Raw genomic sequence first — 12610 nt, 5'->3', positions numbered from 1 at the left:
GCTCACAGTTGCTCTCTAAACACAAATGGGGCTATATATGTATGTAGGATGCATTTTTTTCTCCTCTTTTGATTGTAAATTTCACCTGCAACCAGGGAAATCTCCCTGACAAAAGTTTACACAATCAATTCCTCATAACCAGATGTTTTGACACTGAAAAATAAGCAAAACAAAGCACTCAACAAGCACATATTTCACTGGAGGGCTCATTACCAGAAATGTCTGGCAGATCATTTAAGTTACCTTACGTTTTATTTGTAAATAACTCCTTAATTAGATGATTTAAATTAAAAGAGGATATGTGAACATATATGAGAAATGAGCTAATCTTATAAATAATATAAGTAAGTATACTAAACAAAAATTGTATATGCTGGATCCTTGGGTTGACTCATACTGGTTGATAACTTAAGAGTAGGTGCATTTTAAAACCCCATATGAACCCAAAACATTTTAACAACTGGATTCTTAGTTTAGCCGTGCAAAAGTCATGGACAGTCTGACAAGTTTACCATGTTGAATTTTGCCTAGCATGTTTTGTTTACTTGTGAGGATAGAGGTGCCTAGTCCAAGACCATTTCTCAGCCTGGGTATGCACAAAGGCAATTGAGGCTGGGTCAAGGCTTTTAGCCTCTCATTTCAATCTCAAGGTATTTTGATTTTGAGAATCACTACCACAGCATTTAAACTGGCAGGGAAAACACCGGTAAATAAAGATGAATGGTACACCTATATTAGTGGTGTTTTGGGAAGTGACTTTTTTGCATCATGCCGGGAAACTGACCCTTGGCCAACAAAAGCTGATGTCTCCCTTCACTATGAATAAGCAACTTTTGTAAAAAAAAAAAAAACAAAAAGAAGTTAAGTATTAGGATGATGGTGATGCAAGTCTGTCTCTAAGATAATATTCAACAGTGTTTGCTATAACATCCTGTCAGGTTGAATTCATTCTTTCCCCTGAGGTGTGCCTCCAAAGTAGACATTTCTTTGTCTTACTCTGATGAATAAGCTAAAAAGAAATATTTTAAGTGCAGATTTTAATAGCTCTGTGAATACCAGTTTATAGTATTTTGCTCCTTTCTTAATTAAGCCTAATCATCAGTTACTATAGATCAGCTGTATTTTCCTTTTCTATTCAGAACATTAGACTGTTAAAATGATCTTTATTAATAAAACATCACATGTGTGGTATTTTAATCAAGCTTTTAAATGGCACTCAGAATAGGAGCATATTATGTCTACAGAAAAGAAAAGCATTGAAATTTTCACTGTTCCTCACAGAGGACTGCGATTTCATATTGAACTTACAGCCTCCTGTGGCTGGGAAATACCTCTCTCTTGCAATTATTCATGCTGTGATATTTTTAACACTGCTGCAGCCCCTAAAACTCTAAGACTTCCATTTGACAGTGCTTAGCAAACTACTCTCATCAGTTAAAAACAAGTCAGCTAAGAAATGTTGACCTGTTAATGAGAAAATTCCATGAGCCTCTAGCACATTTATGTGAGACTAGAGACATGAAACTAAATTTTGTTTTAATAAATAAGAAGATATGCAAGCCATATGTCATATTTAACTGCTGATGTCAAAGACATAAGAAGTCTGCTTTTCAGATATCTACTGTAAATACGTTTTCCAGGGTCCATGAGTTTAATTCCCTGACAAGAAGCATTTATTTTATCATTTGATCTACTGAATCAAGGATGTTTCCTCAAGTAGAGGCATATGCTGAAGGAAAACAAAATCAAATTATTTCAGTCATTTACACATAGACCTCTCATTTTCACAGATGGTCCTCTTTGTTAATGAACATGCAAAATTTGCTTATGCTTCAGTACTTGCCTGAGAAAGGCAGTGCTCATTTAACATCGAATGACTCCTTGCCTATGCAACTGGAAGTTGTGCAGGACTGAGTACTGTGTTAAGAATACACAACTCATGCTCACCTCTGAAAGACTAATCCTCTACCTGGAAAAAACGAGAATAAATTTATCAAATATGAAATCTTCTACCCATCGGGAGTATCCAGCAGTGGCTTGGGTAGGCAATAGGAGAAATGTTTGTCATACAAAGAATTATATATCAAGTGATTATGATTTACTTTCATTTAAATTAAATAAGGGGCATGGGAAAAAAGAACCTCCAAGACATATTTTGGATTTCAAAAGTATAGCCCTTGATGTGCTCCGTTCTCTTGAAGAAATTCCAAGCCTTTGGCACTCTCAGATAACTAGGGATATAATTTAGACCACATCACGCTTTGGAGTGTGACGCAGAAGGACCTGAACTAGTATCTGTATGAAGGTATGAATGTTTTAGCAGTGGTCTGGAAAGCAGCAGAGCTGTGTAAACAGGCCATTGCATCTGATAAAAAGTGCTGGCTCTGGGCAAGTACTGAGTACTGATGAACCCAGATGACCACTTGTTATGCAACAGCCTTGGCCTTTGTAGACCTGGAAAACTGCATGAAAATAGTTACTTCAAAAAAGAAATTTGGAATAAGCAGAGTCCACATTGAATGGTAGGGAGGGGAACAAGAGAAAGAAAAAAAAAGGAAAAAAATGGTATGCAAATAAAATTGGATCTTTCAAGCACTATCCATAGGTCTAAGGATACTAATTGCAAGAAAAGCTGAATGAATCCTTCCAAAAAGTATTGAAGGAAATGTCAATGGATTGATTCAAGCTAGGGAAAGAAAAAGGCTGTGGTACAGTCAGGATGGGATAAAAGGCTGGCTCAGAACTTCAGCAAATACTTCAGTTTATTTTCTTCCCAGAACCATGATCCTGGGGAAAAATAATAGGAAGAATAGGAAAGAAGTTGCAGAAATTTATGGTATTACATTAAAAAAGCAGATTAATGTGTCTGTTCAGGTAAAAGAGAGAAAAGAAAGCAGTTAAACTCCATTATAAGATTTTACTTTGGAAGTCTAGAAACAAGTTTTCTTAATAAGCTTTGTCAAGACAGAAATGATACAAAGTGAAATAGAGGTCTCTGTCAAGAAGCAGGAAATGTGATCCCAGCAAACACAGATGTGTAGATCTGACCTCAAGAGAATCTGACAAAAGCAAAACAAAACCAAAAAAAGTTAAATCCCCCTAGACAAGTTGTAATCATGAATGGTTTTCTAGACACAGGAAATGTTTTAGGTCAAAGGTAGGCTGCATCTATTTGGATTTTGTTAAAATTATTGAATATGTAACTGAAAGGGAATCTACTAGCCAAGACAGAAAAGAGGGAAAGTTGTAAATAAGTTCCATGGAAAGTTCTATGGGAAATGGTTACTGTTGAAAGGAGAAATTGAGCATTGATCGTTGGTGGAGTTCATCAAAGAACAACACCAACCTAGTCTTAGGGTCAAGGTTGCTCTCTACTTTTATTACTGGATATGATGCAAAGACTGTGCATGTCATAAGACCATTTCCCTCCGACATTCTTGACATACATCTAGTGCCGACAGCTTGGTGTGCAGCTGCATATTGAGCTCTAGGTGGTGGGACATCAGGCAAGCGGCTGTGAACTGCAGATGCTTTGTACAACAAAGGGCACAGGGTCCTCTAGTCCAGCCAGGTAAGGACGAGGACTTCAGACTTTTGCACCCTGAGACTGTGAGTGTATAAAATCCCAGGGTATCCTTTCTTTGGGGTTCCTCCTTGGAGGCACCCAGCTCAAGCTGTTATTTTGTTATTGTACCATGATTAAAGTGATTTAAGGATCAAGACACCTGAGACTCTGCTATGAGAAACCTGAGGTTGAGCTGGTAAGGAAACCTGGTCTGACTGTGTGAGTGTGTACAGCAGCAAAGGGGCCTTGGCCCCAGCTCAAGTGGCACAAGAGTGACAACCAGAGTGGCTTCTGGATGGTCAGGCAAGAAAGTTTCTTTAACAACATTCTGTGGGAGGCATTGCCACATATGAAGAGGCCTGGACCTTGAGGGATGGACTTAGGGAAATGTGAAGTTCAGCCGTGGAAATGCAAGCTTATGTACCTGAGACCTGACTCAAAGCACTGTAGATGAGGACAGACAAAGGCATCCTGGATCCAAAGGAAATTACAGAATAATAGAATGGAGACCTCTGGTTCATGAAGGGCTAACTAGGAGACACAAACACCAAGGTTTCCAGGAAAGTTAGTAAAGCAATAGTGATACTGTTTGAGATCTCAGAGAGAATACCATGCAAAAATTCAGTCATCCTTTTTCAAGAAGGATTATTCAATACCGAAACAGATTCACGGATCTGCTACTAGAATGAGGTGAAGAACGGAGAGTTTATCTTATGTCAGTCAGGATTATTTGGTATAGAAAATAAAATGCTGGTAACAGACATAAAAGTCTATTCTTACATGATGGAAACAGGCACCAAGAATGGAAAAGAGATGTCTAAGCTAAAGTAACATTTTCGAAATTCCACACAAGCTAGCAAAAATTAAACTTCCACTGGAATTAGAAGAGGGTGAAGGGTAGATAGCATCTCTTAACCATTAGAGCATGCAGATGTTGGAAGAGTTTTTAAAAGTAGTGGTAAAACCTGAATTCAGCAGAATTACTTTATGAAAAAGAGTACAGCATAAGAGACAGGGATAGTACAACTGGCCTCTCTTCTAGCCGTTAAAACAACTTGTTTTGCTTCAGTGAAAATTTGCGCTTTTTAGTAAATTTATTTTTTTGCCACACCAGAGTTCAGTCAAGTCATCTTTAGTTGCTGAAAGGTAATAGATGTCTTCTTCATTTTGACGCTATTGAAAGTGTGGATAGAAGAGAATGAACTGATCACATTTCTATTTTGCCTTAGATATCTTGATGTGCCTGGGAACTGATCTGACATATATATCAAAGTGAAAACAATACTAGAGTGTTTTAATCAGAACAAGAGTAAGAAAGGGAGAGAAGTCAAAATAAATGTAAGCACAAGAATGAGTCTGGTGAAGAAATTATTGATAGGGTAGAGTGTTACTTTCCTGCTTTAATAAAATCTTCCTCTATATACTTTGTTACAACACTTAATCAAAGCGCATAAAAATACTTAGTCTAATTTCTTTCCCTTTATCTTACCTTCATGGCGTGTACTCACCATTTCACACAGGGGTATGGAGGTAAGATTGAGAACTGAGTTTTTCTTCCTCTTTCATGGGATGTTTTTGAGCTGTTTGGTATTCCTTTGAAGACTACGGCAGTAGTTTATGTACTGGATATTTATCACTGGTGTGGAGGGTGAAACACTAACTGTACACCGTAGTCCCTGCCCTTTTAAAATATTAATTGATTAGTAACCATCTATGGAGCCTCATAAAGTATTAACTCTTTAAATGGGGAAGATATCTGCTTAGCAGCATAGCACAAATCCTACAAGATTTAAATCCCACACAATCCTGTTAAAATCCAAAGAGCTTCAAGGTGTTACTATTAATTCAATATCTAATATTAACACCTGGTTTTGAAGCCTCATGGAAACAGTATTGGTCTATTGGTCTAGCAGGACAGGAATATAAGTTCGACCTTGATTGATAGAGGAATATTCATAAATGAATCTACATCTTGAACTTCAATGCTTAATCCTTTTATTGGCTTGCTACTCTAGCAACTTCCATTTTATATATTGCATACCAGGTTAGCTCATATTTGAACAATCATGCTACATCTCCTGAATTGCCATACCTGAATTTGAAGATAATGGTCTGCATTTCCCTGAATATCAGCCACTAGATAGTCAGTGTACAAAAGTGTCAGACTGAGACTGACTCATTTATTTTGTGAAATACATAGTCCAGATGCTATATTTATTTGGAAATCCAATTTATCTTTTTTCCTTTATTTTTTAGCTATTCAACTTACCTAACTCACCTCACTGTAAATGATTTATCAAGCCCATGATTTTGTGGTTCAGAGGAAAATTTTGAATCACTCCAAAGATGCATGACTGCAGTACATCACAATTATAGTCAGATTTTATAAAATAAAATAGATGGACATGGGCAGAGCTGTGGAAAAAAATTTGCTTTTCACAGAAATCCACTACTGTCTACAAAAAAGTAACTTTTAACATGACAGATTGCCTGCAACGGCAGGGGCAGGACTTGACAGCCCTTTTGGGGTGTATGAGAAAGCCTGAAAAATGTTTAACATACTAAACTAATAAACTCTACTGGTCCTAGTTCAAACATAATAGATGCTCAAGCCTCCCCTAAAACTTAAAAATGGTAAGGGAATTTTCAGATATACTCTATTGGCTATGAATAACCCCAGCCACTATTCACAGTGGAGCAATAAAGACTTGACTCACACCTAAAGAAACCAACAGATGGGCTTTTTCCTCTTCGTATAGAAATGTCAATTAAATAAAAGAAGGGTAAAGTTAACAGAGTTATGTGCCAACTCTGTCAAAACATAAAGAAATAATGTCATGCGTAGGACTCTTCTTTAGACACATATTTTAGTTTTAGACACAAATTTTAGTTTTAGACAAAAATTTTGGCTTTTTTTTACCAAGTTCCCAGAAATATGACCTCTGATTGCTGCCACTAGATTTCTGCTTATATTGCTAAGTTAGTGGTTGAACAAGTGTTCAGTGTGTCTTTAATTGCTACCATCATGAAGAAATTTTCCCTTGGGATTTATTAACTAATGACTGCCTCCCTTGCTGAGCTGTAAATCTACAAAAGTCTCTGGCAAACTGGTAATTTGCTTTCTTGGAAATAAGATGCAAAGGACCCAAACATGTGGGAGCCATAACTACAAACATACCAAAGTAATAAAATTAGCAATTATATGTATTTGAATGGTACCCCCTAAAGTTATTCTCTTAGTAAACTTTAAGTACCCACTCAAGTCACACTTAAGTGTGAAGTAAATGTTTTCAAGAGCCAATAAATTAATTTAATAAATTAAGTATTAGTTTTGCAACATCCTTAACTATTCAAGCTGTAGGATTTTTAGCACAGTAGCAGTATACATATTGCTACAGGATGGCTCAGTTACAGCATGTCTGCTACTCTTCAGACACCTATTTGAACAGTGAGACAGTACATTGGAGGTATTATATGTAAAGTACCTGAGGGCACACAATCCAAAAGACTCAATCAGGTTATGTAGCAGTACCTATACTATAAGGTAAACATATACTTAGAGTATGTAAATTGGTTTGCTCTTATGACCCAGGAAATTTGGTGAATTGAAAGTGTATTTGAATTTCCCCATTGAAAGCAGTTATTCAGGTGTTACAGCGATCATGAGGAGGAGGACATGCAGCAGAGGACAGTCCTTCAGCTTTCAGCAGCCAGGTGTGCTCACCTGCAATTTCTTAATCCATAGGAAAAGGTGGTGGGAGGTTTTAGTGTATGTTAAAGAGTGAGCTGCTTTCCTGTGACAGAGGTATGTGACTAACACATGAGAGTCATCCTTCCAAATTTCACCAACTTGGTAGCAGCCAGAAATTCTGTGTCTCAAACTCACGTTAGTCAGAATTTGCTGTATCTCCTTCCTGTCATCTTCTGAGTACAGTCTAGAGGGTGCTAGATAAAACTCTTTTTGGGAGTTTGGTACTACATGGGACTGTCTGCCACAGTTGTCTGTGATTACACTGGACTGGAAGCAAGCTTGCTGCTATTAGTTCTACATTATTTTTTCAAAATTGCTTTTCTGCTGAAGTGTTTTCAAATGCATTTTGAAGGTTGGTATTATCCATGCTGTTTCTGTTCCCATATTTGGAGGCATAATAGTGTTGTGCTACAGAAACAAGTCATTGTGAGGTAATTAAATACTGCAGAAACTGTTCCGCAATAAATGCAGCAGGCACGAACTTGTTAACCTAGGTAGCAGAGAGTACCTGAGAAAAGCTTAGTTTTCTGTAAATGACAGGATAGCTCCCTCAGCAGGGGACACCACAGAATAAAAGCACTGACTTATGCCTCTGTCAAGCTCTAGTTTTTGAAGTACATCAATTCTCTTAAAAAATAAAAAATGAAATCACAGAATTTTTCCATCCTGCTATTTAGTTGGACCAAAAAAAGAAGTCTTATTACCTCAGTGATCAGAAGATTCTATTGACTCCATCTACTGAAATGACAATACAGCATGTTATCTGACTATATCTGCAGCTCTAAAATGTGAATACACTGATTATTTGTTTACTAAAAATATCTGTGTACAAGTAATGGCATCAACTGTATGGTCATACCTTTTGCCTCTTCCAGTGTACCACTTCAAATGCTCACAAGATTGAAAAAATTAATGATAATAATGTTTGTTTATAAACTGTTTTGTAGCGTATTTGTTCTCTGGCCAGATGTGCCTTAATCCTGTTGTCATCCTTGGAAACACATAGGTGCACAAACAGCAAGAAGGAACCCTCAGTGCAGCTCTTCACTTTCTCTCAGGTTTGGATCCATGCCGGTCAGTTTGTTTTGGGAACAGCATTCTGTGATCCAGTGGGAAAGTCCCTCCAGCATCACTGTTATCAAGTGGCACATGGAGGTCCTTAACCATTCCGGCACTGAGAGAGGACCATAGCTGGGAACATATCGAGCACACAGCCCACCAGGCCCTGTGCACAGCCCAGCACACTTGGTGAGCTGGTGCTGGCAGTGCAGTGAAGGCTGCAGTTACTTTTGGGACCTCACTGGGGGCTGAGCTTCCCACTGCCCAAATAACAATTCAGCAATTCCAGAGAAGTGGTCCCAGGGGGCAGGATTTATGCACAGATCAACCATATCCTTTTGGAGCTTGTGGTTAAACCAATTACCCATTTAATTTTCATTTCCCATTAACCAGGAAGACTCCAGCATTGTCTCAGTAGTGCTGAATGTGTATAGTGAATATTGTATGCTATTGCTACTGGAAGAACTCTTTTCTTTTAAAGAGGTTGTATTACATAGGGAATGCCTCAGCTATTTCCTTGAAGTATAGCATCTAAATAAATATATTAAAAAAAAAGTCCAAACCCCACATCAGAACTCTACCCATGCCGACAGATAATTTTGATTCATTCTCCAGAAATCTAGCTATAATTACAGAATAACGTAGCAATCTTTCTATGTTAGACACAGTCAGCCACTGCTTTTATATTCTGGCCAGCACAAACCTTTCCTGTGAAGCAGCTGTTTTGCTCTCACAGTACCTCCTAAAGCTCTACCCACCTGTAAGCTGTTAGTTACAAGGACCTCCCTATTTTTACATGTTTACACAGCACACAGCATCACTGTGAAGTTCACAGAAAGATCTGTCAGGTGCTACCATGGTATCAATCATAAGTTAGTAACAGAGGATCAACAAAAGCACATCATCCAAGTAAGCTGTAAAGAACTTTCATTATGTAAGGTTACTACTTTACCCTTTACCTCTCTATCTTCCAAGTAACATACTGGCAGTCAGAAAAACTTTTAATATAAAAGTCGATTAAAAATTCAGAGGCCATGCCATTTGAGCTGAAAGTTGGTTTTCAATAAGGTAAATTGAACCACATTAAGAAATTCATAAACCAAAAAAAGGCTGTGAAAAAAAAATCCTTTTCTGGGAAGTGTACATAAGGTTCATTGTGACAAAACTGTCACTTACATACTGTTTCAACTGCTGCCTCATTAAACAGCGAAAGTTCATTAATGGGTCTGCCAGAGATGGTAAGTCAGGTGAAATACTCCAAGCCCTCAGAAAAAGATCTCTTCTCTGAACCTTTGAGAAAATCAATTTTTCCAACCAAACCCTTTAAGTGATCTGATGCTTGGTGTGAAAATAGCTAACAACATCCATTGGCAGTGATCATCTCCCTGAGCCCCATCATTACTCCAGGACCTTACTGTAATAAGGAGGAGGAAACACAAGCAAAAGTCCCCAAACCCAAACATGTCAAAAGGCAGGTATTTTCCCAGTTCAGATTCCTGAAGTGACAGGGAGAATTCAGGAGTGTCAGAGCAGGCACCGCAGTCAGAGGTGGCTCATAGCACTCTACTGCTGGGCAGGGCTGGCATAGGCTCCAAATAAAAATCAAAGCAACACATCTCTTTTCAAAACAAAGAAAGAGTGAAAAAAAACCAATCTCATACTCTGAGTACCTTTGATTCCTGGCTGGTAGTTGATGCTGGAGAGGGGGGTTGCTCTGGGCTCTCCACTTCATTCTCTTTCTCCACACTGTCCATGCTGACTTCAGTCGTGCTGCTCGGAGGAATCATTTTACCTCTAAAACACTGTCACTATAAGGAAAAAAAGCTACAGACTGTTCTTGCTGTTTTTCATTTAACGTCCCCTTCCTTCTCTGCTTTTCTAGAGCAAATGAATTCCAACTGCTTGGTTTCACTATATTTGCAAGACTAGAATTCTCTGGATTTTCTCTTTTTTCCTTCTCCTCCTCCTCCCCCTCCTTCCTCCCTCCCCTTTCCTATGTAATTCTGCTGCGAGGGAGTAAGTTATCGATGGCTCTGTAGGTCAGTTAAGTGCCTGCTTTTCCCCGATACTCCTCCCCTCCATAGGAAGCCTGGAGGTGTGGAGCAGAGTCGTGACCGTCAGCCCCACAATCGGAAGGGAGTGATTTGAAGCAGAAAGCCCAAGCCACGCACACACACACACACGGGGCACTGGAGGGAGGAGTTGTATTTCTAATGCTGTGAATAGCTTTGGAGGAGCATGTGCTGTCATAGTAGTGAAAGAAAGTAATGCATGCATGCACGCGCACACACACAGACACACACAGACAGGCAATGTATATGAGGTTTTAAAGCATTTTACCTTTTAACAGGTTGGAGAAGATAGAGTTGAAGGGCACTGTTATATTCTTACAAGTCTTTTCCTGAAGAAAAAGAAGCCCTGAAGGAGGGCTTTAGAAACAGAGGAGAAAAATGAATCTTCCCTTTCCTTGTCCCAATGAAGTTTATTTAAAATTCTAGATATCCAGTGCCTCTAAAGCTCTCACCTTGCCTTACATCCCAAACTTGCTAGAAAATGGCAGGAGAGAGTCAGGGGAGAGTTACCTGTGGATCCACATGTTCCTTGCTCCTCTCCCAGGCAGGGAAGCCCAGCTCTGAGCCATGTACATGCAATCTGGGTCATCTGGAGCTCCCACTATCTCACACATCCTATACCTGTAGGTTGTCATAGTGATAATACTCCATCAGGCAGCAACAGAGCAGAGGCAGCCATTGGGAAGAGCCTGTGGCTTCCCACAGTGCTGTCAGTCCCGAGGATGCAGCACCTGAAGTCACGGTTGGGTCTGCGGTACTACCAGCAGAAGGTCAGCATGACTTTGCTGGCTGGTTCAGATTGCTTATGTTGCTTGAGGTTTTTCTTCTGATTTAAATCTGTTGCAAAGGTGCCTGTCGGCTCTCTTCCTTGCTGAATTGAGGTCTATATTGTGAAAGGTTGAGCGGATCTTCTTCCTACCAGATATGCTTTGCTGAGCGGGAGCCATTCCATATGGCTGGTGGAGATGACTCCTTCATTTAAAGAAAACAGAAAAAACCAACCCAAATATGTTTCTAATAGCAATACTTTCATCCTGGAAAGTGAGAAGAAAAAAATAATTGCTTAGTTAATCTATACAGGTGTTGGGAGCTGATTTGCTGAGATCTGAGTTAGAAATGAACTTTATTACCTTGTAGCTCTGGGAGAGGACACCAGATTCCCTTCCAGCCCCACCCCCTAGAAACACTGCTTTGAGCTGCCTTGCAGACCCCTCCAACTCAAATAATGTGTGTGAAAGTGAAGGCAAGTTTACAAGATAGTGGGGGTTATACAGATGAAAGCCAGAGTAGAAATTGCCCTGCAGCCTCTGTATTCTTAATAACTATTCAGAAGCCAGGAAAAAAAATTAGCTTTTCTTTGAATACCCAGTGAATTTTCAGGACTGATACTTAGATGTGGAAAAATCTTTATGTTTTTGAAACAGAGCATATAAGATACCAAATTCTTTAGCACACAATAAAGATGAAATTCTGCAATGCTATTTGTACAGCTACTTCAGAGCAAAAGTGTGTCCTAGGGGTCTACCAGCAGAACCTATTATTTGGCCTGTAGTCACTAACACCATTACAGGGATCAAAATGAGAACACTACTTGCTTATTGATGCAGTGGCAGTGACAACTGAGATTGAAGCAAGGAAATACAGAGCTCAGAGGGGCAGATTTGGCAGGTAAGTAAAAGAATGTATTTCCAAGGGTTTGCTTTCTAAAATACAGCAATCTTAGAGTATTCTCTTCAGAGCCAGAGGAATTATCCTGGAGCAAAGCTCATTTCTTCCACTCAGCAAGTAAGATTTGGGCTTTGCTGTAAAATCATCCCCTTAACAATGCGCAGGGATTGATCAGAATCACGGTTTGGGAGAATTAGGGCAGCTGTGGGCAATGGAGATCTTGGCAGGGCAACAAAGATTAAATGCTCCAGGTCTGGCAGGGTTATCTTTCCCTGACAGTCCAGCCTGGAAGAGCCAAGCCATGGCCAGAACATGGGGTCTGCCCCCTTCAAGGACTGTTCTGTGTTCCCAGCAATCTGACAGATGAGAATCATGAAACTACATTCTGTTTGGTCCCCCGGCAGTGCTGTGAACCTGTCTTTCCTGTTAAGAGGCTCAAAAATATCTTATGGTGAACTTGTAGGTTACCTTTGAAATGGAACGTGGAATGGCTGG

General features: G+C 39.3%; 1 protein-coding gene across 1 annotated transcript in view; it reads right to left on the bottom strand.

Moving 5' to 3' along the window:
- The window catches only part of STAC (SH3 and cysteine rich domain), a 73725-nt gene extending 63235 nt beyond the window's left edge, over nucleotides 1-10490 (bottom strand). The window contains exon 1 of the mRNA XM_017820062.1: nucleotides 10046-10490. Coding sequence (XP_017675551.1) covers nucleotides 10046-10162 — 117 coding nt within the window. The 5' untranslated portion in view covers nucleotides 10163-10490. The remainder of the gene's footprint in view (nucleotides 1-10045) is intronic.
- Between the last annotated feature and the right edge of the window lie 2120 nt (nucleotides 10491-12610).

Source organism: Lepidothrix coronata, unplaced genomic scaffold (assembly GCF_001604755.1).
Source record: "Lepidothrix coronata isolate B3197 unplaced genomic scaffold, Lepidothrix_coronata-1.0 Scaffold3, whole genome shotgun sequence".
NCBI classification, from domain to species: domain Eukaryota; kingdom Metazoa; phylum Chordata; class Aves; order Passeriformes; family Pipridae; genus Lepidothrix; species Lepidothrix coronata.
This window is presented reverse-complemented; position numbering and strand designations above follow the sequence as displayed.